Source organism: Coloeus monedula (genome assembly GCF_965178545.1).
Source record: "Coloeus monedula genome assembly, chromosome: 2".
In the NCBI taxonomy this organism is placed as follows: Eukaryota; Metazoa; Chordata; class Aves; order Passeriformes; family Corvidae; genus Coloeus; species Coloeus monedula.
The window spans coordinates 25,183,878-25,208,054 of NC_138782.1; the positions used below are offsets into that span (position 1 = coordinate 25,183,878).

The following is a 24,177-nucleotide window of genomic DNA, read 5'->3' on the forward strand; positions in this document are numbered from 1 at the left end:
TGGCAAGCAGTCTGAGAAATTAAACTGACAATTTTATGGTGCTCTTCTTTACAAAGTTTTTGTTCAGAGACATGATGCAAATGAACAATGTGTCTTTATCACATTCAAGAGATGGTGCACACCAAAGGCCTTTGAGAAATTCCCTATTTTCATCCTATCCAGCTATATAACACTGCTTGCTTCCAAAAGCAAAACTCCACTTTAACACAAGATGCACGCTGCTTTTATTAATTACACCACAAGTAATACTTTTCGCAACATCATATATTTCAGTTTCTGAATCTATATCCGAAGAAAGTGCTGAAGTTTGGGGAATACTTTTAGTGCATTCTGTGTAGTCACTTCTATAACTTCTCCAACTGGAATTCCTTTAATTTTGGCAATGTATTCAGCAGCAATGTAAATATTTTTGGGTTCATTTCTCACCTGAAAAACAAACAAACCAGCCAGTTACAGATCGTAGAGATCATAAGTGTTTCAGATTCGGTACTTCCTGACACAACTTCAGTCACATTGTGGCATGTGTGGCAGAAAAATGACACGTATCCATTCCTCTTGGATTATGTTTCCTCTGTAGCCTCTTTCCTCTCTTGTATCCATGCTTACACTACTTCACTCTCCTGTGCCAGCAGCTGACCTCCACAAGGTGTGGGTTTGGATACAAATGCACAGAAGTCCCTCCCTCCCATCATTTACCTGTTTTTCAGGCCCCAGAGCAGGAGAGTCAGTTTCCAAGCACATGTTTTCCAGAGGCAGCTGTTTCACGAGCTTCTGCTTCTTGAAGAAAATAAGACAGCCATTAAATGCTTTATGCACTTAACCCTGTGGGAAAAAAACACGAAGGGAGGATATCCCCTGCATTTAAAGGCAACGTCAAAACACTTTGGTGCCACTGTCTACAATGTATCAACAATTTCCGAATGGAAGCAAAACCACCAGGAGCTGTTCAAGAAGCCCCTTCAAATTAGGGTTCTCCTGTTTTCTAAATATCTGAAGTACTATTATCTCAACACTGAATTCATTGTTATTTATTAAATCCTACAGTTATATTGCACAAAACACCCCATGTTTAGTTGCCAACGCAATTCTAATTTGCTGGGTTTTGTGCATATAATATTTGTGTATCTTTTCCTTATCTCTGCTTTTACTTCTCAACCCCAGTGTGCTTTCCGAATTCCTAATCTCATCCCCATTTATATCCATCCCTCATACATCCTCCACTTGAATCGAGCCTTTTTCTCTCTTACATTTCCTGAGCTTATCACAGAAACCAGACCTATCAGAGAAACTACTCCCTTCTATCATGTCCCTACTGTAAAACAATACAGTGACAGAAGCTTCCAAAGAAGAGTTCACCAGAAACCACAATCAAATGAGAAAAACCCCCCCTTGTTTCTCAGGAATAGCTGAACTGGTTTAGCCAGAATTCCCCCTCCGAAGTCCAGCTGAGGCAAAAGCCCCAGGCAGAAATTCAGCCGAAGTAAAAATGTGCAATGCACGGAGAAGGAGCAGAGCCCAGCCAAAACCAGGACAAAATGTTACCTGCTCACTCCTTATAATGGAAGGAGGAATGGAGAAGTAGTACCCAGCTTTCACCCCTTCCATGGCTACAGACGGCTTCCCATCAAAGGCATGGAGCAACACCTTGGTAGCACCTTGGAGAAACGAAGCAAAGTAAATCATTAGCAAGGAACAGTAGGGCTGTGTCAGCTTCCAATGAGACCTTGGTCCCGCACAGAATGAGCACAGAATCTCTGCACTATTGCTCCCGAATTTAACACACACAAACTGATGAGAGGACATGACACAACTGGAGAAATCCTGTTGGCAAAAGCCATGGCAGAGGAAATGCATTAAAAGCATACCTTGTTCCTTCAAGAGATTAATGGTTGGTCTTCCAGCTGAGCGGGAATGAACATTTCTGCACAGCAAGGAGAGGCCCCAGCATTAGGAAATTTAGCCAAATACTTTTTTTTGCAAACACAAACTAACTAACAGTATCTTGGGATGAAAATAATTAATCTGTATTACACCTTTTATCAAGAAAAAACCCCCTGAGATATATATATGAAAAATTTCAGCTACAGTGAAGATATAGGAATAACACAGCAAGAACAGGGCACATACAATGACTGTACAGAACTGCAAACATAAGGCAAATTCTATAATTAAATCACAAACTGGAGACTGACAGGACACTAATGCCAGTTTAATCCACCTAAGAAAAGTTCTGTGGGCACTTAGTAACCATAAATCCTGGGAAGTATTTCCACATGTTACTGAGATCTGGCAAATTCTCCTTCTAGTATAAACAAAACCTACAAAGGCAAATCCAGTCTTCTTGCCAGCTCAATCTGCTTGATCAAAACCTCTCTTTGTCCTTCCTTCTGTTCATCGGTGCTGGCAAATCTGGGAGTGAAATCTAGTCCAACCTACAGTGCAAGAAGAGAAGGGAAAAAGTTTTACAGACCTAACACTTAACAAAACCATAATTAGACATATAAAGGCATAAGTTCCTTCAAAACTGCAAAGCATTTCAAAATATATATACCAATTAAAATGAGCTCAGCTGCACCTTAACTCAAAAAAAAATCCATTCTCAACCATAAGCTTTTAAACTGTGAAAGCATTTGTGGGCAGACAGCTACTAGCAAGGGTATTTAACATTTTAGTCTGTAACTGGTTTTCTGTGGGGTTATATTCTATTGAATACTATGTCAGATTAAGTCTCAAATATGGATCTTCAGTGTAAGTAAAATTTCTGACCTGAACCCATAGCTTTAGTCCAATCTCTAGCAAAAATCTCCCATTAATTCTATACTTTTTTGATCTAAACATGTTCAGGCAAATTTTAAAGTTTGTCAAAGCAATCTCATTCACAGTTACACAAAGAGAAGTCCTTCATATACAGTACAACATGACAAATTTAGCTACAAAGCTCTGCCAAAACCTGCTTTTACTGCAGCCAGTGCAGAGTCAGACATAAGTCCCTGTGGTACCAACACACAAATAGAGGCAGACTCCATCCTAAAGCCTCAATTCATTTATAAGCAAATGTAAGACAGGAGACAACAGATGGATACAGATAGACGAAGGATTAAAAAAAAAAACTGTACAAGTCAGTGTGGTGTACTGAAATCACAGCCTAGCCTAACTTTGTCAGAGAAGAAGGCAAGAAGGACCTGCCTTTGGGTATAACACGAGATAGCATAAGTATGTAATCTTCCTATGACTCTACCAGCATAAACTCCATCTATTTTCTAATAATGATAACAAAGGAAAAGAGGGAATCAGGCAAATCTGTAAGGGAAAGCACATTAAGAGAACTACCAATCAGACTCAGTGCTTATTCAGGCTGATAGCAATTCTTATCACATACAGAAAAACAAGCATTGACTCAGTTTTTTAATTCCAGTGACAGCTGCTGCTGCTGCAGAGATTTAAACAAGGTATGGAGTCCTACTCACTTCTCCGATCCCCACCAATTTGTCTTTGTAAAGTTCTATAAGAGGCAGTGCAGCATCCAGATCCTGCAAGAATGAAAGATGCAACTCTTACTGCCCTTACAAGAGGAAAGGGTTATGAACCCAGCATTATGATTAAATTGGAGTTTCCTTCACTGTTCTGAAATTCTGTGCTTTAGAACTTGCCATTACTGTGAACTGTGCAGTCAGATTTTAGAAACCTGAAGGAGTTACCTTCTTTATTTAATAACTCTTTCATTATATACATATATCTATAGCTATCTCATTACATTTATATGTATATATATCCCCTATTCTAAATACTGCTACTTATAAGCTAACTTTTCACAGTAGCAGCAGAAAACAAGGCCCATAAATAGCTTGGTAACATTAAATAGCTGCAGACGGCTCCCTGAGATTTTCAGGATAAGGCCACAAACAGTTGCCTTCCAGTTCCCATGTTAACAAAGGGACATCTGCATATGCTCTTTGCTGTAAGCAAAGCACACTTGGGATTTTTAAAACCAATTCACTGCAGTAATACAGCCAGATGACTCCAGTGAACAATTCTGCTTTAAGGATTAACATGGACAAATGGATGTGCTGAGAGAGCCTGGGATTTGGTCCACTGGGTCTCCTGCATTACAGAGCACAGAGAAGCCACTGGGCAGACCTGAAGGTAAATCAGGCAGACAGGAGTGATGTCTGTATAACTTAGGTCAAAGTAACAAAGTGCTTATATAGCTTGGCTTATAAGATACCTATGTAAACTTAATATCAATATAACCCAAATCATGACCTTTTACCAATACAACCTGTAGCATAGCCATCTATACTTATATAGCCTGAATCATAGCTTTTACTTATGTACCCTGAATCATAACTTCTGTACCTATAACCTGATGCTTCTATAACCTGAATCACAAATTTTGATACCCACATAATCTGATATGAATACTTTTTATACAATGTAATGGCTAGTATATAGTTAACTAGTTGCTTATATGCAGAATAGAGAAAAAGAGAAAGAAGAAAAAAACCAAAACTTACCAGGTGTACAGTTTCAGAAATAGATAAATGTAGTACTAATGAGAAATTGGCAAGCCAAAGCCAATTAGCCACCAAACAAAGAATTTAGGCCGGTTAAGACCAGATGGACTGAAGAGCATCGTAACCGCGCATGCCCCAAAGACAAAGTTGCAAAGTTCAAGTGCAAAGAAGACTTTAGAAGCCTTCATCAAAGACCCCCAAACGGGGGAAGTGCATATGCAGTGCAAAGAATTATCTAATAACCATGAGATCATGCTATGTAAATTAGTTCCACTGCATACGTGATGATGCTGTAATGACATAGCAACATTAAGCAAAATTTACTGTATAAGTATACCACAGCACTTGACAAGGGTGGGTGAGTTAGGAGGAAAAATCCCCCTCACCACCAGCGCTGCAATAAACAAATACCTGCTCTATAGCCATCGGTCTATGGGGATTTATTTCCAGCCTATCTTTCGGGAATCAGGAGCATCCTGTTGTCTGTCCTGAAAAGTCCCAGCAGTATTTTAGAGGCCGTGCTTTACCTTCAAAGTAACACTGCGCTGCTCCTCTGGAGAAACCTCTTGAACGGGGTGAACTCCCAGGCATGGCAAGACAAACCCTGGGAATCTAGGCACAGAATAGATAGTGAGAGTGTGAAAGACCACAAGAGAAGCCAAGTTTAACACCAAGAGCCCACAGAGAGCCCAGGTTTAAAGACAAGAAGGGCCGGCCTGACTGAGGAAGGCAGCGCATCCCTCGCCAATCCCCAAGGCGCCACCAAGGCGCGGACCCCGCGCCGGGACACGGGATCCCCGCCGGCCTCGCACCTCTCCGCCAGCTCCACGACGCTCCGGAACTCGCCCGCCTGCTCCGACACCACCACCAGCGCCGACACGGCCGCCTGCGGCACACAGAGAGCCCCGGCCCGCTGAGACCGGCGGGGCCGCGGGGGCGCAGCGAGAGACTCCCCTCAGGCCAGCCCCGCCTCACCTGCTCCGCCGCCCGCACCACGGCCGCCACGTCCTGCAAGAGACACGCACCGCCTCAGCACCGGGGCCGCCACCAGGACCTCCCTCCCTCCCTCCCGCCCGCCGCGCCTCACCGGCTGGAAGCAGGGCGCGGCCAGGTGGCAGTGACAGTCCACCGGCCCCGCCATGCCGCGCCGGGCGGGAAGGCACTGGGCGGCCGCGGGTTCCGCTTCCGGGCCGGCATTTTCCCCGCGTCCCAGGCGGGAAATGGCGGCGGCGCCACCGCCGGGGCCGGGGCCGGGGCCGGGGCCGGAGCCGGAGCCGGAGCCGGAGCCGGAGCCGGAGCCGGAGCAGGAGGGCGCGGCGCGGCGGGACCCGCGGGTGCGCTGCTGCTCGCGGCGCGGGCTGGGCGCGGTGCTGGAGCTGTGCGCGCCCTTCGTGCGGGCCCTGGCGCACGGACAGCCCGGCGGGGCCGCCGCCGAGGCAGACGCGCTCTGGGTGAGCGGGGAGCGGGAACGTCCTGGGCTGGCACAGGGCCCGGTGGGCCCCGCTGGCAGCGCCTGGCACCCGGGTCAGGGGGCGGCTGGCCCCGGGGTGGCCCCCGGGCAGGGCGGTGAGGCGGGAGGGGCCCTTCCCGCGGGAGGGATGGGTGGATCCTTGGATGAATGGATTGTCAGCCTGTCCCGTGTCCTGCAGAACTTCGAGACAGCGGTGCGGGAGAACGTTACCATTAACGGGCAGCCCTGGGAGGAGGCCGCCGATGACTCCCGGCTGCAGAGCGGTAGGCGGCGGTTTCCATTCGTTTCCTGCTGGGTGGGTTTGTTTTGGTTCGGTTTGGTTTTGCCCAGCGGTAAAACGGGGCCGATTGAAAGGGGAGGTTCTGACTGGATGTAAGGAAGTGAAAACTTATTGCTAGGATAAGAGAGCGTTGGAAAAGAGTGCCCAGAGAGCTTGTCTCCAGCACTGGAGGCTTCCGAAGACAAACTGGACGAAGTGTTCTGAGCAACCTGTTTTGAAATGGGCGTTGACCCTGCTGGGAGTAGGAGGCTCTGGAGAGCCCTTCCAGCGTGAGTGTTGGGGGCAGTGACCAAGATCTCTTCTATCGAAAGATCCTAGGAGACTGTGTGTTTCTGCTATTTAATATACAAAGCGTTGAAAATTATTGCTGTATAAATATATGTAATAGAAGCAATGTATTTATAATTACTGCCTTTGGAATAATAGTAGTGGAGATTCTTGGTCATCTGGTGTCCAAATAAAGTTTCAGTGCAGTTCATTCGCTCACGTGCATTGGCATTAGGTGCTCTTTGCCTGCAGCTTGATGCTTTTTACAGTTACACAAAGCTGAAAGTACAGGTATATTGAGCTAACTGTGGAGCTGTTGAACTGAAAACACTGAACTGCTTTTTGGTCAGGAAGCTCTGAGCAAATGTGGGCTCTGAGCAGTATGATCTAGTTAAAGATGTACCTGCTCATTGCAGGGGGCTTGGATGAGATCACCTTTAAAGGCCCCTTTCAACCCAGACTATTCTCTGATTCTGTGAAGTTTCTGCACTTGTAGTTCTAGAAGTTGTAGTTCTACAGCTACTTTGACTACAAGGTCAAAAATGCACTGCTCATGATGCAAAATGCAAAACTGAGACACTGTCATCTGCCCACAGCTGGCATAAAGCAGGTATAAGGACTGTATTGTTCTTTTTAATTTGATACAGATTTACTTGTGCCTATCTCTGATCCAGTTTGAGTCACCAAGAGATCTGGCACTTTGTGCCTTCCATGTTTATGTTGACCAGTGGCTTAAGTCTTTCCTGTCTATACTTAAATGATGTCATGGTGATCTTAAAACAAACAGCCAAACCAAACCCACAAACTTTTAAAACCTTGGTTGTGCCTTTCTGAGTTTTGCAATCACTTGATTCTGCATGGAGTGACCCAGAGAGGGTGCTCAAAATCCATTCTTTATTGCTAGATTGGAAACATTGCATGGCTTGCAAGTTGTACTCAACACACTAGTGGGAACAGTGAATTTAAGTGTTAAACTGCTTATTTGTGCTCTGTGTGAGGTAAAATCAGTTAGGCTTCCAATTACTGTTTGTACAGTTGGAGTTTGTTTAATGCTTGTAAATCACACAGATAAACCATTTTTCTTGCTACATCTTGCATTGCTTTGCTTCTGTTGAAAAATACATTACCTCAAAAGACAGCCATTGCTTCGTAAGACTTTCTTCACAGATTCAGAGTTCATAGGGAAATACGTATTTTTTTTGCCCCGGAGGGTGGTTCTCTGCCTCCATCCCCACCAGATCATTTACTTCAAAATAACTGGCCAACATCAAGTTATGCTCTGGTTTCTATACAGCCTTAGCAAGGAGATTCAAGACATACATTTATCTTTATGTTGATAATCATGCATGACATTTTTATTTGAAATCTAAAGCTGCTTTTTCCTGATAAGTTTGTCTCAAAAAAAAAAAAAGGTCTGAGAATTCCACAGTAACTTTGTGTTTGTCACTTTCAGGTTCCAACATTAAAATTCTGGAGGATCAATTTGATGAATTAATAGTAGAGACAGCAACTAGGCGTAAACAGTGGCCTAAAAAGATCCTAGTGCATGCTATCCAAACCATGAAAGCAGAGCAAGAGATGTTGGTGAGTAACCTAAGACTTTCAGAAAACCTTTGCACGTTGCAGCTGCTGACCACGTATAACTTGAAGAAATTAATCATACAGTGCTGACCTTTAAGCTCCTTCCCATGGTTGCTTTTGATTCTTTATAGTAAAATTAAATAGCTTTTTTTTTGTTAACTGGTTGTGCAGTAAGCTAAGGGTTGCTACAAAGCATTGTGCCTATGCCTGAATTGGGTCTGTGGCACAAAGAAACTTGAGCAGATTGCTTCAACCTGGTGACTCATGATTTACAAACCAGTAGGCACCTATTTATCTTGTCACATCTGAGTTCCTGAAGTCCTTGCCCAAGGGCTGGTTGAGGTACTAAATGCTACACTACATACAGATAGATAGTATCGTGTAGTGTATGACTTAAAAGAAATGTCAGTGGCTTCCTATGCAATTTTTTGGAGCTAGTAATTGTGTCAAGTAATGTCTTTCAGTAAAGCATGAAAAAAAAGGCAGTGTGGATTAGTGAATCAGTGCAGTAAATTCTGTGGGATTTTTGACACACAGTATAAAGTAATTACTGGCATTAAACAACCCAGTCATGTCCTTGGTTGCCAGAGATCTTCCCTGAAGTTATGTTAGGCCTCCCTTTTGCTTATCTCCTGATTAATTAGGATTCCCTTGGCAAAAAACAAGAGGCTGAGGCAGAGTCAAACACTGGGATAACTTGCCCAGTGAAACTGTGGAGTCTTCATCCTTGGAGAGATTCATGGAAATACTCAGAAGTTTACTGGATGAAGCTCTGAGCAACCTGCCCTAGCTGGCCCAACTTTCAGGAGGGTGTTCAAAGGTCCTTTCCAACTTCAGCTGTTCTATACTGAAGAAGACAGGGTTTTTTAGACAGTTGTGTAAAAGCCTGCATTGCATTTCTGAGGACTAAAATTGACAAATGTTAACTCTCTAGGTTAGCCAGGCAGGGATGATTTGCAGTAAGGAAAAGTACTTGGGTACACATTTGTCTTACATCTGAGGTATTCTCTAACATATATTGCCTTTTTGCCTCTCTGTTTTGTCAGTGTATCAAGTACATCAAACAAACAAACAGAATCAACTAAAATAAAATACACTATTGCATAACACCAAGGTTTAACAAGATCTTTTAATCTTTCTGCTACCCAAGTCCCACTTGGATTAGTTATTTAGAATACCTCTCATGCTACCTTTTTTCTCTTGCTGATTCTTCAAAGTTTACACCACCACAACTAGATGATTATTTTAATTAAAATTGTCTGCAAAAGTTTATCCCTGTAAGAATATGTAGAAATATATGAAAGAAATATAGAAAGCTTATTTTATCTCTGTAAATGGTCTCTTTTTTTCGTCTCTCAGCTACTTCTGCAAAGGTACCAGTGGTTTCTCTGCTTTTGGTTGAAGATTTCTTGTGTTCTTTCACAGCCATAGCTAATCCTGGTAATGCATTCTGAGGCATAAAGAGCAGCCATGAAGATGTGATATATCTGGAGAGCACCACTTATTTATTGTGGTGATCTCGCTGTAATTGCCAAAGCAAGAGATAGATCATCCTGTGGGTTTTCAGTCGATGTGTTCTGTAGAGCTTGAGGCTAATGCAAGCAATGTTTGTTCTTCTGCTTGGAGCTGTTACTGCAAACTTGCTAAGAAGTTCTGTGAACTGTGAAAAAATTCTCTGACAGAACTACAGCGAGGAATGATTAGCTTTTGCTTGAGGAAGGTTGGGGGACAGCTCCTGAAGTGGAGAACACTAACCTGCAGTTGATATAACTTGTGTTCCCATGGCCTTGCCTTGTTTCCTTCTTCCCTGTTAGTTGCTTCTAATTCTATCTTCAATATAGCTGAGTATGGGTTGTGTCCATTTACTATTAGTTTACTTCATGTCTCAGTTAACTGATGTGAGGTCACAAGATTCACAGTTTGTGAAGCAGTGTTCTTACTTCTGCATAAGTAATTGCAGGGCTAGAGTGTAGTTGTTTAAGTACTTTTCTTTTGCTTAGTTTTTTTGTCTTAAACTCCCTTTGTTGGAGTTCGTGGCTCTGTGAAAGCATGCTGGTTCTGTGAATGGCTCCTGAGGAGCTAGAGCAGCTCTTTTTCCTCAGTCGTGCAGCAGGTGGCAATGCTTCTTCCAAAATGCCTGGATGTCAGTTCTCATGCTTTAATAATTAGATTTCTGCAAACTAAAGCAGATTCTGGAGATGTGTTTGCAGAGAATGTAACTGTGTTAACCAGAATACTGTTTTCAGTAACTAAGTATCTATAAACTGTATCTCTAATACATTCTTGATCTAAATAATTTCACCACCATCTCCATTGTTCTGGCTGCTATATGTATATTAGATATCTATTAAACCAAGAGGGTATTCCATAATTTTTCTTTCTTTCTTTTTTTTTTTTCTTTTGAATATGCAGAAGCTCTACCAGCCTGTGGTAAAACCAGCAGAGATAAGACCTCAGCCTTGTCAAGGTAAAGATTTTGTGGGGAGGGCAGCTGTACTGAGGAAACACTGCCTCGCTGGCTGGCTGGCTGAAAATGTTTAAGAAACTTTCTTTCTTTAAGCTTGTTTAAAATTACTGGCTCTTTAAATAATAAACTAGAAAGCTAGAAGTTTGTCATAAGTGAATGTGTTGCTGCCTGAGTTTTGCTGTGTCCATTTCTCTTGTTCTGAGTGCTGCCTGCAGTTAGGCACTGTACTTAAAGGCAGAAGCTGGCCATTCTGTGTGTGTATTGGAGAGAAACTGTCATACAGCTACCCCCAGGAGGCTTCCTTTCTTCTTTCCTTCATCACTGGTGGAGGCCAGATGGGGAACTGGATGGATCACTGACATTCTACTTTGTTTGTTCTTGTGTTCCTTTTACATGAGTACTAGAAATGCTTCAACCTCCCTTCCTTAGCAGTCAGTTCCTTCAGGGAATTGAAAGCTGTTGAGTAGGACTCAGTGATGGCAGTGTTGACTCTCCTAGCCTGCCAAGTAGGACACAGGTTTTGTCCTGCCCATGCCACTTGTAAGGGTTGATGAAGGAACAGAGCTGTAAACAACATTGTAGGTTTGCTGCATGCTTTCGAAAGATGCCTTTGGAAAGACTCCTTGGAACAAGGTGGTGGATTTTGCTGTAGGTGATTGAGGCTGGCCTTAAGAAATGGGAAGTTTTGTGTTGCCTGTAACAACAGTATTGAAAGTATTGAAAAATGACAGACTTTAGCATGCAGTTCTAATTTGAAAAGTGAGAACCCTCACTATGAATTACTGCACAGGATGTAAAGCTGGTGTAACAAGCAGTGGTGCTCAGAGTTTGAGGAGCTGAGCTGAATCTTCCAGTTCTCACCCTGCAGATCTGACTTCATTCTAAGCATCATTTCCTCTTTGTAAATGGGAGGCATTGCTTCCAGCAGTGCCAGCCTGTGTGCAGCAAGGCAGCTAGTAGGAGCAGTACAGAGTGACGCTTCATAGCTGGGTTCCTTTTGGTTTCTAGTGTCCAAATCCAGGCTTTTCTGATGTCAGTCAGCTGCTCGCAAGTTAGTAGCAGCTTGCACTATAGTATGGTGCTTTTGGGTTTGGTAACAGCAAAGCTGTAGCAAAAATACCATGGAGTTTGTGCAGAATTTTAGTATTATGTAGTCTTTGGGAAGTTTATGTATCCCAGTTTAGCAAGTACAGTGGCTAGAAACCAAAAATGTTTAGATTACTCAATACCTTTCATTTCCTTGTTTCATTTCCCTATGTTTTGGAAAGCCTTGAACACTGAAGAATATAATGCCATCTATGTGAAGCTGAACTCCTGCAGGCAAATTTCATTTAACTGTGTGTCAGTCTTTCTGTATAATAATCTAAATAATTATTTCTACTTAACTTCTTCCTTGCTGTTTCCTAAGGTCACCAATCTTCTCATCCCAATACTCTACTGTAGAAATGCTTCATTATGGGCATACCCTTCTTTTAGAGAATGCCCGTCCGTAGGGCTCTGTGATGTGTTTAAAGAGGCTGCTGCTGGACTGTTTATTCTTCAAACTGAATGATGGTGCATTTTAGGGTCCATGTTCACATAGGGATCATGTGTTCCTAAACCAGGTCTGACCAGTGCACTGGACACATGGACAATTTAACAAACGCCATCTTTTGGTGGCTACTACATTTCAGCAGGGAATCACTGTAGCCCTGTGCTAGAATGCAGTGACTGACTTTGGTTACCTACAGCAGCACTAATAAGATTGGCTTAAAACAGAATGCTGTATTTAACCCTGACAGGATTTAGGGATGTGTGCACTGCAGGCTCTGGTAAAACCCTACAGAAAACTAATATTAGTGGAGGTGACGCTCCTTACTTCCCAGAACCATGCTAGTCTGCTCATTTTAAGTTTTGTGGATGGAGAACATGCAAACCAGTTTCATAATAGCCTAGAGTTTAACTCTTGAATACAGAATACAGAATTAAAGTATTGATGATCTTGCCGTATTGCTGCTACTGTTGAATGTATGCTGTATTCCCCCTGGTGTTCTGCACCTGCTGCCTGCTTCAATGTTCCTGAAAGCTGGGGTTTTTTCTTTCCTTACTAGCACAGCAGAATTAATGCAGTTCATGTTACTTATGCTTGGCTCTTTTTGGTGTTAATGCTCGGTGAGTTAAGCCAGAAGAAAAAAATAGTAGCCTTTACTGTAAAAGCCAACTTGTTGGAGACATAGGATGATTTATTTGCCCTCCTTAAAATGGGTTTTCTTCATCTCATGTTCTCTACAGTGGTGTGTGTTCTCTGTGGTTTTTATCAAATGTAATATGAGCTTAAAAGTTTTGAAAACAAATATTTTTGTGTAATCATTTCTTTACAACTGTTCTTTTATGTCAAGTACTGGCTTTGTATTTTCTAGGTAAGAACTTTGGGGCTTTCTATAGTTGAGACTGCTACCCTCTACTGCAATTTGAGTGATAAAGAATAATGCTAGTAAGATAAACCATGCCAGCTGTCATCATCAGTGTTGCAGTGAAAGGGATGTGTGCTGCAGGTTTGGGTTTTATACAGGGACTTCACTGGTTTTCTCTCTGATTTCTGATAGTGAGAAGTGGGGGAGTTATGTTTCAGAAGTTGATTTGGGCTCTGTGTTTGTCTGTAGATGCTTACATCACAGATCTGAAGCAGGCAACAGAAGTGGCATCCAAACAGATCAGCAAAGCAATACAGGTGAGACCTCTATGTGCTCCAAGAGAATATGTTTTTATCTTCTTGATCTGGTAATATGTCACAAAACAAGAGTTCTAACTCATCTTCCTTATAGTTTGGTAGAAAAAAAGCCTCCGTGTATACTTTTGAAGCAGGTAAAGCATTGTGTTTGTAAAGCATTCCCCCTCACATGGTAGTAAGGAAGATTACCCTGTGGCTGTAGGAAGTACTTTTACTGAGATTTTGGAACCTGCAGCATCTGAAAAATAGAACATCTTTTGAAGACCTATATGACTTCATCTGGAGTATGACATTTATTACTTCAGTATCTGCTTAGGCTTCAGCTGTGGTGTTCCTGTGATACTTCCTCAGCTTAGAGATGTCATGAGGGAACACTTCAACTTGGCATACTCTTTGCATGGCTTCTGAGTGCAGACACCTCACTATTGGGGTGGCAGCTCTGCATTCCCAACCCTCACCCACCATCCTGAGCATCATCTCTGCAGACACGGAAGCTTTTGTGCCTGTCAGAATCTAATTAGCATATTGCATGCCTTGTAACCATTGCTTTTCTCATGTAACTTGAGATACTTGGGTTTGTTTTTGCAGTCTATTCCAGCACTCATAGAAAAAGCAGAAGGTTTTTCCCTTGCATTAACTTGGCAACCAACCTTGGAACTCTGCAAGCTGCGGCAAGAAGTCTTTTCTGATTGCAAGGCGAAGGAGGAAAACAATGTCCAAAATTTAGTACCACCAGGAGAAGTCACACCAACAGAAACTGTTTCCAGTAAAAATCCTTATGTTTTGCTAAAAAGAAGAAGAGCTGCAGATTCCCCAGAGAGAAGGCGCTACCCACTGCGGCGGAGGAAGATCACTCTCAGCACATGAATTTCTCCTTTTGTGTTTTCACATTGGAATCTCAGTTGTACTTTTGTCCCATGTGTTCCATCTTTTTTCTTAAAACTCATCTCCCCTCACTGCTACGCATGGGAGCTTCCTTAATTATTCTTTGATCCTTTAAAATATTTCTGTTTTTACTGTCACACTGATGGTATATGAAAGCCTACACATACCAGTAGCATCCAATATCCAGCAAGTGTATTTGCCATTTAACTCATTTCCTGCTCTTAAATTGCAGTTTTTAGCTTGAGTCCTTGTGCTTCTCAGAGTTGGTGTGCATGCTTTACGTATGTGGGCAGTCTTTTGGGAAACCACTAACTGCTCATTTACATTCAGCATGTCTCTAAAGAGGCTGGAGGATGTCTAGTTCTCCTAATGCCTCTCACCTTCCTTAATTACTGAGGCAGGTGGCTTTTATTTTAATGAATTAGTGACACTGCAGCATATTGAAATCACCAGATTTGATGCAATGTTGGAGTTTTAAGGAAGTCCATGTGCAGATGTGACATTGGTCCCTGCTGTTCTACCTTTCCTGAATGTAGGTCATCTAGGCTTATTTATAGCCATGTTTGTTGAAACTTGGATTTTTAGTAATTGTATGTATTTACTTGCAGTGTGCTCTTCTGAATAGGAATTGAACCGTCAACACCTTAGAGTCCGATATTTCGTTTCATGTAATCCAATTATGCAGCCTGGGGTTTTCCTGGACAATATTTCTACACATGACAGGATCTTGACTTGGGTTGTGTTTGCATTTGTGTTGACTAAACTTTAAAGATCAATACAGGCTACCGGTAAATGGTATTCACTTGAGCTAGCTTACGTTTGTTTTCTTTACTCACTAGTACCTAGAGGATTGCACAATAGTATTATACTGAGCATTGTGCCTTAACCATTGATAATTTTTGGTAGCTTATGCTTGCATGTGCCTGCAGTAAATACTCATGTCTAGTCTGTAACGTAGTTCTTACACAGTAAATGGAGGGAGGTTTTAGAAGCCTTATTAATGACATGTTTGGTGCTAAGAAGACAGGTCCAACCTAATGTCTAAGAGACTGAAAATTCTCAAGAAAACAGATTTTAGCATCATTTATTTTGTAAAAGTGAGCATCTGTACTGAGACTTTGTATATGTAATCATATGTAAATATTTTTCCTGTCCTTGTATATATAAATGTGTGTTTTTATATGAAGTAAATTAAATCAATTAAGGAAGATCAAAGCTTCGGATAATAGTGTCAGTCCTAATCCTGGAATAGATGGTGGCTGAGCAGTAAGCGTACTTCAGAAGACATCTGTGTTAAATTCTGGTTTGAGTAACTGAAGTAGTTCCATTTACTGCCTTTGAACTCACAACTGTTATTAATCTCAGGGCTACAAAGCTTCTCGTGTAAGAGAGGACAGGATGTGAGAGGGACTGGAGCTGCAGAGCTGTGGAACGTGTGGCTGAGACAGCTTCTCACACAGCCACTTGCTATTTTGAGTGCCCATGCTTGGTGCGAGTTAAAAATCCCCGCTACAGGTTTCTTCACAGAGATCCTGGGTGTTGCTAGGCTAAGGTGAGCCCTGCAAGATTTGGCATGGCAACTATTACAGTATTTGGCCATTTCCTCTGTTAATAGGAAGATTCTCTGCTCTTCTCTGCAAATGATAGGCAAGTACAGAAAACAGCTAGGAATAGTTGGGTCTCTTTGAAGAAGTCCTGTCAAAAATGTCTGGGGTAGGACAAATGCCATAAGTAAATAAGAAGGGCAAGCACTGTGATTTAAGACTTAATAAATAAATTAATACATTCCCACTACAGTGCATGTTTCTATGTAGAGACTGAGGGATAGTTGGCCTGCACAGGATTTAAAGCGAGTGGGAATGGATGCCCTGAGTTAGAGCAAGTTGGTCTTTGTTTCATGGCCCTTGTTTCAACTGCAACTGGGTGGAAAAAGAAAAATGTGCCTGGAGATGCTGGCCAAATGGATTGTGTAAAGAAAAAGATAAAGCAATCAGGATTCCAAGTGCAGCATACAAACTAGGAATTTAAAAATCTCTGATGGCTACTTTTGGCCGAGCAGCACTGGAAGGTATCAGACAACCTCCCTTTAAATGCAAGTTCTGTGATGAGCTAAACTCAACACTGGAATGTTCAGCAGTTTTTCAAATGGTTATTTAAAAAGTCTACAGCCTCTGATACCTGCAACTAGCTGTTCTTCCCATTGGCAGGAATATATAAACACTTCATTTTCCCCCATTCCTGTAGCCTTTTGTCCTTCAGTTAACTTTTCATAGGAATTGGCAGTGTTGTGCAAGACATGTCTAATCAGGCTTCTACTGAAATGTTACAACAGCCAAACTTCTTATTTTTAACTTGGGGCGAATTGGTATTGCATCAAGAAATGTCTGGTAGTTTTTCTTTATATAGTCTTTGAATTTTGTAAGACAGCTCAACAGTGATGGATGCTTGGGTTCATTTGCAAACTGAGTTTGAATTTCTTGGCTTTCAGGGGCGAGACGGAACATCTTGCTGTTTGTTAGTGTGCACTGTGCAATGTGCTTATTGCTCGTGAGGCTGGGCTGTCCCCAGCCAAGAAAAACTTGCAGATTGCAGCAGCATCCACACATGCTTTTGCTGTGTGTACTTTCTGAACAAAGGGGATTACAAACTGTAAAGGGGAAGCTTCTCTTCCAGAAATCTTCACATGGACCCTGACATCTGTTTGGAAGGCTGGGCACTCTGAGACCCGGTTCTGACGTGCCATTCCCCAGAAGAGCCGTGCTGTGATCAGAGACTCCAGTCTGCATGTGTGTAGGCTGCTTCAGTGCAGACCAAAATCACTGATAAACTGCCATTATAAAATGTAAGCTCAGCTGACTAGGCTGCTTTCTGGGCTGGTTTTCTCTCCTGCACAGAAACGCTCTGCCTTTACTGCTGCACTACCTGGAATTACTGTGTAGGCATTTCTACAGATGTACCAGAGATAGCTTTAATACTAAGTAGAAACTTGTTCCCACAAGCAAATTTTGGCTTGTCATTTCCTTTGTCATTTGTTCTGAACAAGAACAGACTATTCAGGCTCACAGGGACTGTCTCCTGGCTTGTCCCATGCTTATGTTATCCTGGAAACCTTATTCTGCAGCTGCTGGGAATTACTCAGTGAAGTAGATATTTATTCAGGACTAATAAATTCTTGGTGAGCTGCTCATGATTTGATGCTGTCAGGTATCTTGTGCAGGTGCCATTTGCGGCAGCATTGCTCCTGGAGCGTGGAGTTCAAAGTCCCTCTGTGGAAAGGGACTTTCTTTCCCACAGATCACTCTGGAGGGCTGTTGAGGTGTTTCGTCCACATGGTTCATAGGGTTTATTGCAAGGGAACATACCTGTTCACCGAGCTTGTGAAAATACTGGCTTCTAGTCCTGTTTATTTCAACTGGGCTTAAGCTGCAAAGGCAGCAAGAGCCCAGTGCTCTCTTTTTAAGCACCTGTCCCAACTAAGTCCCTGCTTTTGCCCACACGACTACTGCTTTCCTTTAACTGCATGAGGTGTAGTCAATGCAAGATTAGGCTGTTTCAAAGGAGCAGTTGAGAGCAATTCACCCTCTAACACCTCTCTGCCTGGTGGCCAGGGCTGCTTTCCAGGAGATGCTGGTTTGGATCCCCTCAGCTGGAGAGTGGCACTGAACCCACACCTTCTGCTGCCTCAATGAGCAGCTCTTGCTGAACATCCTGCTCTTGGCACATTAGATGACAGGGAGAAAGAAGCAAGACTGCTTTAAAGAAACCAGGGAATGCCCTGTAAGATGCTTGGGAGACCCAGCACAGTCTGGGGATGCAGGTTAGGTCAGGGTATATTGGCAAGGATGTGCATCCCAGTTGTGGTCCCCATGGCTGTTAGGGTGGGAAGACTCACAGGGACTCGGTCCTCCAGGGTTGGAGAAGCTCTCTGAAAAGTGCAAAAGCAAATAAATGCATGGATAGCCTGGAGGGTGGAGACACAAGCTGCTTTGAGGTGGAACAGCTGGGAAGAAGCACTTCAAACCAAGGAAGTCATGCTCAAGTCTTTCAGTCATGGTTCCCTATCAGGAAGCCTGTGGCAGAGCACAGACTTTGGTTTGACTCTTGGACTCCCAGGGAGCATGGTTCTCTCACCTTTAGCATGGACTGTTAACCCGATCTTCCTGGAAGGACAGTCTATATTTACTCAGTTTGCCGACTCTTTAACTTCATCTTAATTGGATGACTCAAGCTGCTGAGGAAACCAGAAAAATAGGGAAGTATCTGATTTATTGAGATAGCTGGGGCTTTATGACTGGCTGCCCTGCAGTTTGGGGGCATGTACCCTCCTCTCATGGTCATGTATTTGCCTCGGTGATACAAATCCTTCTGCAGTAGAGCAACGATGTTGAAGTAGCTGTCGGTGCAAAGACTCCCTTTCAGAGCATAAGGCCAAGGTAACTGTGCAGTTAAAATGCAAGGAAGGTGTTCCAGGAGGTAAAAGAAACAGTGTTCAGTCTGTTAAAATACTCTCGACAGAATAGTGGAACAGCGAAATTTTTGTCTGCAGCAACTGTTTCCAGCAGTCCTTGTCTGGCTTTGGCTTTACAAGAAGTCTGTCGCATTTCCTTATTATTTAAAGGAACAGGGTGAGTAGCGAAAGTGAAAATCGCTTTATTCCAGCACGGATGCCGTGTCCTCACACCCATGGCCCCGGGCTGAGCTGGCTGTCCCCTATGTGGAGCTGCCGCCGCTTCAGAGAGCCCATGTCGCAGGAGCGCGGCGAGCAGGAGCGCCCGGAGGTGAGGGGCGGGAGACCGAAGGGGACACGGCCGGCTCCCGGGGGCAGCCTGGGGAGGAGAGAAACCTCAGGCAGTTTATTTCTGCAGGCGAAAGAGCGAGTCGGGCCTCCCGGAGGGGCGTCGAGCCCAGCCGGCCCCCGGGGCTGGGGCTCTCCGGGGGAATTTTCAGGCAGCTCCTGCCCGGCAGCGCCGTGACCCGGGCTTTCCCCCGGCTCCCGGCGGCTGACTAGAGCCGGCGCTCCCGGAGGGCGGGCACCGCGGGGAAGCGGTGCGGGACGGGGCGGCCCGGTGGTCCCGGGCTCCCGATGCCGGGCGCGGCGGCGGCGGGCGCCATGTGACGGCCATGTGGGCGGCGGCTCCGCCCCGGGCCGCCCCGGCACCTGGCAGCGGCACCCCCGGCCCGGGGCGGTGCGTCCCCTGCCCCGGCCCGCCCCGGCCCGCCCTGCCCTTGCCCTCCCTTCCCTCCGCTCCCTTGCACTCGCAGCCCCCGCGGGCCGGGGGAGCCCTGCGGGCGGCTCGGCGGCGCTGCGATGTCGTGCGCCGTCCCGCCGGCCCCGGCGGAGGCCAGCGCGCTGCCCCGGGGCGCGGCGGCCGAGGGCGGCCAGCAGGTAGGGACCGGGGGGTCGGCGCTGCGGGCGGGCACATGGGGCTGAGTCACGCCGGGCAGCGCCGCGTCGGGGGCGCCCGCTGCTCCTGGGCATCGGCCCTTCTTTTCCCGGGAAGGAAAGGCCGCCGCCGTGCCGGCTCTTCCAGGTGGGAGGGCGGGCGAGCCGCCGGCGGTGCGCGGAAAGCTGCCGCGGCACGGCGCGGTCAGCGGCTTTTCCCCAGCCGCAGGCAGCCGGGAAGGGAGCAGGGCTTTTCTCCCCGCTGCTCGCACCTCCGCCCGGTCGGCCGCGCTGGGGCCGGGCAGGTGTAAAGTGCTGCCCGTGGGCAGAGCGGGAGCGCCGGTCCCCTCCTCCGTTCCCCAGCTTTCCCCATCAGCGGCAGTACCACTGCCCGCGGGGCTCGGCGGCATCCCTCGGGCAGCGTGCCGGCATCCGCCCCTCCGCCTCGCGTCCTCCCGTGCGGTGGGGCAGAAGGATGCTCTGCCCTTTGCAGGGACCATGCGGTCTCTGGCAGGCTGGGGATCAGCGCTGTGAAATTGGAAGTGTTCTTTCTCAGAAAGTTGCACACCCGACTTCGGGCATCTCTGTGTGCACCTTGCGAACTAAAGAAGTGTTTCTGGCTGATGTCTTCCAGAGTCATGAAGAAGATGACAGGAAAGTAAGGAGGAGAGAAAAAAATCGAGTTGCTGCCCAGAGGAGCCGGAAGAAGCAAACTCAGAAGGCAGATAAACTTCATGAGGTGAATGGGTACTTGGTGTTTTGCAGGCACAGCTTGGGTACCAAGTGCGGGACTTTACAATAAACAGAAATTCTTAAGCAGGTGTGGGCCTGTCTTCCCACTAATCCCTCTCAGAGAGCTGGGGGTGTGAGGCAGAGGAAGGCATGCTGTAGGATGCCTGGTCGGGAACTCCCAGACACTGATGCTGCTGTTGGACAGTGCATCTCTGCCTTTGGTGACACTGCTAGGAAGAGAGAGACATGGTCCAGCCCTTGCCTCATCCTCCCTCTTTTGCTCTTCCTGTGACCACCCAAAGAATGGGATCACAGGGCTCCTTTGGGCTAAACCAAAACCATTTTCTTCTGTATTAGTGTTAATCTTGTCACATTTGCTATGGCAGAGGATGAATCCTTGCTGTCTTACAAGGTAGAAGGTGATGGAAGAGGAGGGGACCGTGCAGTGGCAATGCTGGCTTAAATCAGTTCTAAAACTGTGGTGTCAGCACTGCCACTCAGCAATGGGGTCCCCAGACATACCCAGTTGAAAAGGCTTCTTAGGAACTTGAGAACCTGCAAGCGTGAGAGCTTGGCTTGGCTAGCTGTTACACTTGTATGCTTTGATAAGTAACAGTGCTTGTTAGAAACAAGTGAAATGAAAGTAACTGATTCTTCCAGAAGCTCTTAATATCACGATGTGGTGCAGTTTTCTTTTGTCCCCCGTGCAAACACTGGAAGACAGGGATCCCTTTTCTCTGGTTTTAGATGTTACCTCACACAGCAGTGCCCTTGTAGCCAGGAGTCAGCTTTTGGGTAAGTGTCAGGTTTGCTGCTGCCGTTGTGGCTGAGTCAGTTGTTCAGCTCTGAAGGTTCATCACAGGCTTTTTTCTTTCTCACTGTGGAAGCATCTGCCAACAGTTAGCAGAGACTAAGAGGGACAATGTGGGGAGTTTTGGGCTTGGTTTTTCCCAGATCTCCTCTGAGTCAGCGCCTGAGAAAGCCAGGTGCAGGGTACTTCTGAAAAGGGGTAACCCATGACTTTTTGGAATCATTTTTGGGCCCTGTGCCATCCTGCAGCCTCTGATGTTCCTCCTGAACTTGAGGATCTTCCTTGTGCTGGGAATCTTCATTCTGAGGCACACAGGTTTTTCCAGGTATAGGCAGATCTGGTTGAATAGATGTTGTTCTTAGCAAGAACAATGTGACAGTCTCACCCCTGAAAATGGGACGGAGAAATGGGACAGAAACACTTCTTCCAAAACCCAGGACCATGGGGTTTGGGGCAACGAGAGACGAGCAGAACGACAATCAGGGTCGGACAACTTGGCTGGAGTTTGGCTCCAAAACTGTGTTAGGAGGACTGTGCCTGTTTTACTCTGTGAGAGGTGGCACAAGGGTGGGAGGGAGGGCAAGGAACCCAAAGTTCTGCAGCAAAGGGGGGCAGAGGCAGTGCCAGGCTGCCCAGAAGAACATTGCATGAGAGGTTCTCCCTGCTGCCTTTTAAGGCACATGTAGGCTTTGAAGTTTGTTCTGAAGTTTTCCCAGGGAGGTGAGATTGAGTAGGTGGATGTTGAGCCTTGGGCCAGCAGCGAGACATCTGCAGGTTTTCAGTGGGCTGGCTCTGAGCTCTCTTCTCTTTGGGATGAAAAGGCTTAGAAGCAGGGACACTTGAGACACAAAAAATCAAAAAATGTGACACAGGAGTCTTGCATCCATCATGTGTATGCTGCAGAGCAACTCATAACTCCCCTGCAGTTAACAGCAGCTTATTTGTTGCCAGAGAAGCCTTAGCTCAAAAGCAGCCAGGTCAGGGATAACCAAGGCAGTGATTGGCCTTCTGATGACAAAATGAGTCTGGCATCAAGCTGGCATGGTGCTTCCCTCCTACTGAGTTCTTGGGCTTCTGAGCAGATGGCTACAAGCTCTGGCAGGCCTGGAGGAGAACAGTGGCCACGCTGTGCTAGCCTGGATAAATGGCTTTTCCCTGCGCTGCCCTGGAGCAGGGGCTGCCCTTCTCTCACCAGCAGTGCCAGGCACCGGGTTTTCCCAGCACCTCTCGGTAGTCAGTGCTTTCATTTTCTCTGATCTCACAGTGCAGAGTCCATTTTGGCCCTTCCCAGCAGAGGCAGCCCAGGGTGCAAGAGGCCACCATGGGAACACAGCCATCCATGCCTGCAGCTCTGGGCTCCTGGGGGACTCCTGAGGGCCATTGGCACCTCCTGGTCTTCAGGGCTGTGAAAGGAGTCACAGTGTGGTCGGGGCACAGGTCATAAAGCACTTGCCCTGTTCCAGCACCCAGGCTGTGTCTGTCTTTCCTCAGCACTTTGTAAGTTGTAGTAAGAAACCACACTGTTTTTCTACAGTTATGTGAATGTACTCAAGGTGGAAGCACTGAAAGGAATGTTTTGACTGTAAGTTGGTTTTTTTTTTTTCTCTCCCCTCCTTCCAGGAATATGAGTCTCTTGAGCAAGAAAATACCTCCCTGAAAAGAGAAATCGGAAAGCTAACAGATGAAATGAAACACTTGAGTGAGGTGTTGAAGGATCATGAAAAGATCTGTCCACTCTTGCACTGCGCCATGAACTTTGTGACCATACCAAGGCCTGATGCACTTGCCAGCTGCCTACCAAGATGAGTGCTCTCCTCAGTCACCTCTAACTGTGATGTGCAAAAGTGCCATTAACAGGAGGTTGAAGAATGGCCTACTTAGGGTGCAGATCTTCCATCGAAGAGGGCTGGGCTTGACCGCTCAGCTCTTCTCCACGTTAAAGTGTTATAGTCTTCTGAATCTCAGGAAAACACCAGTATGGAAAAAAAAGACAATTTGAACAGCAGCTTCTTACTTGGTAGACTCGTCAAGCCATGGTTTTGCCTTTGGAAATGTCAAAGTGCCATGCAGCCCACTGTGGAGCGATGGAATGTAGACAGGGAAAAGTACCGACCTCGGACTGGGATGCCTTCCTCCCACACGTCCACTGCCAGTAACGCTTTGTCACTTGTCACCCATGTATGTCATGATCTGGCTGCTGGGTTTTATCTCTCTAAACAGGTTTGGTTAATAAAAGCAATGTCTCATCTTTATGATGTTCTCCACCTTCTTCAATAACCAATGTCTTTATAGCATCTCTGCTTTTTATTTGCTGGTCAGTGCCAAAGTCTAATGCTAATCTTCCCATCAGCTGTTCTATTATTTACTTATCACCTCTTCATTGGTTCCTCTTTTGAGGTGTGTGTAACAAAAGAGTTTTCTTAGTCTTCAGTATTCCAAATCATCAGCCCAGCTGGCATTAGTCCTTGGAGTGTTTTATATCCTAAAATACGGCTTCGCCAGTTTCTAATGATGATTGCTCTGTGTGGAAGAAAAGCAAACAGATGGTTTTACGCATTGTTTTAAAAAGCAGATTTTGAAATTTACTCTTAACGCACCCACTGGAAATGAACAAATGTCTTCATCCTTTCCTCATCTTGCTTATTGCCTCTTAGAAGATTGTGTCTGTGGATTGAGTTTTGCTAAGCATTCTGTTCTATGTCCACACCAAAGGTGTTTGATAATTGCTCGAAAGAAAAACATTCTGTTTTCTTTAACTTTTTAGTTACAAGAAGGAAGTATGATTGCAGTGCTACTAAGAAATACACAGAAAAATGTGTTTACTTTCTCTGAAGATTCCTAGTAGTGTCAACCTTTAGAAATGTGGATGCTGTAGCTCGGGATCCAGCAAAGAGTCTTTTTCTCACAGTATTTCCCAGTCAAAGAGCACCTTTGGGTAATAAAAATCTCCACCTCTTTGCCAACTCTCTCAATTCAGCATTTGGATTTTTTTCAGTTAAACTCATGGGTTTACTTTCTCCCCTCACCAGGATCTCAGTATTTATCATCAGAATATGATGTGAAATGTCTGAATTTT

At 45.3% G+C, this 24,177-nt stretch overlaps 3 protein-coding genes across 3 annotated transcripts; 2 read left to right on the top strand and 1 right to left on the bottom strand.

Moving 5' to 3' along the window:
* Positions 1–200: 200 nt before the first annotated feature.
* Positions 201–5,655, bottom strand: TATDN3 (TatD DNase domain containing 3; the record flags this gene model as incomplete). The annotated part of the gene is made up of 10 exons (XM_082302374.1): positions 201–426; positions 697–777; positions 1,543–1,655; positions 1,866–1,921; positions 2,323–2,432; positions 3,468–3,530; positions 5,042–5,126; positions 5,327–5,400; positions 5,490–5,522; positions 5,602–5,655. 10 exons carry the CDS (start codon positions 5,653–5,655, stop codon positions 283–285), a joined length of 813 nt encoding a protein of 270 aa, XP_082158500.1. The 3' UTR covers positions 201–282.
* Positions 5,654–15,354, top strand: NSL1 (NSL1 component of MIS12 kinetochore complex; the record flags this gene model as incomplete). Its single annotated transcript, XM_082302373.1, has 6 exons — positions 5,654–5,965; positions 6,164–6,248; positions 7,986–8,116; positions 10,526–10,580; positions 13,223–13,290; positions 13,879–15,354. 6 exons carry the CDS (start codon positions 5,654–5,656, stop codon positions 14,155–14,157), a joined length of 930 nt encoding a protein of 309 aa, XP_082158499.1. The 3' UTR covers positions 14,158–15,354.
* Positions 15,355–19,483: 4,129 nt separating this feature from the next.
* Positions 19,484–22,907, top strand: BATF3 (basic leucine zipper ATF-like transcription factor 3; the record flags this gene model as incomplete). The annotated part of the gene is made up of 3 exons (XM_082302333.1): positions 19,484–19,561; positions 20,193–20,297; positions 22,722–22,907. 3 exons carry the CDS (start codon positions 19,484–19,486, stop codon positions 22,905–22,907), a joined length of 369 nt encoding a protein of 122 aa, XP_082158459.1.
* Between the last annotated feature and the right edge of the window lie 1,270 nt (positions 22,908–24,177).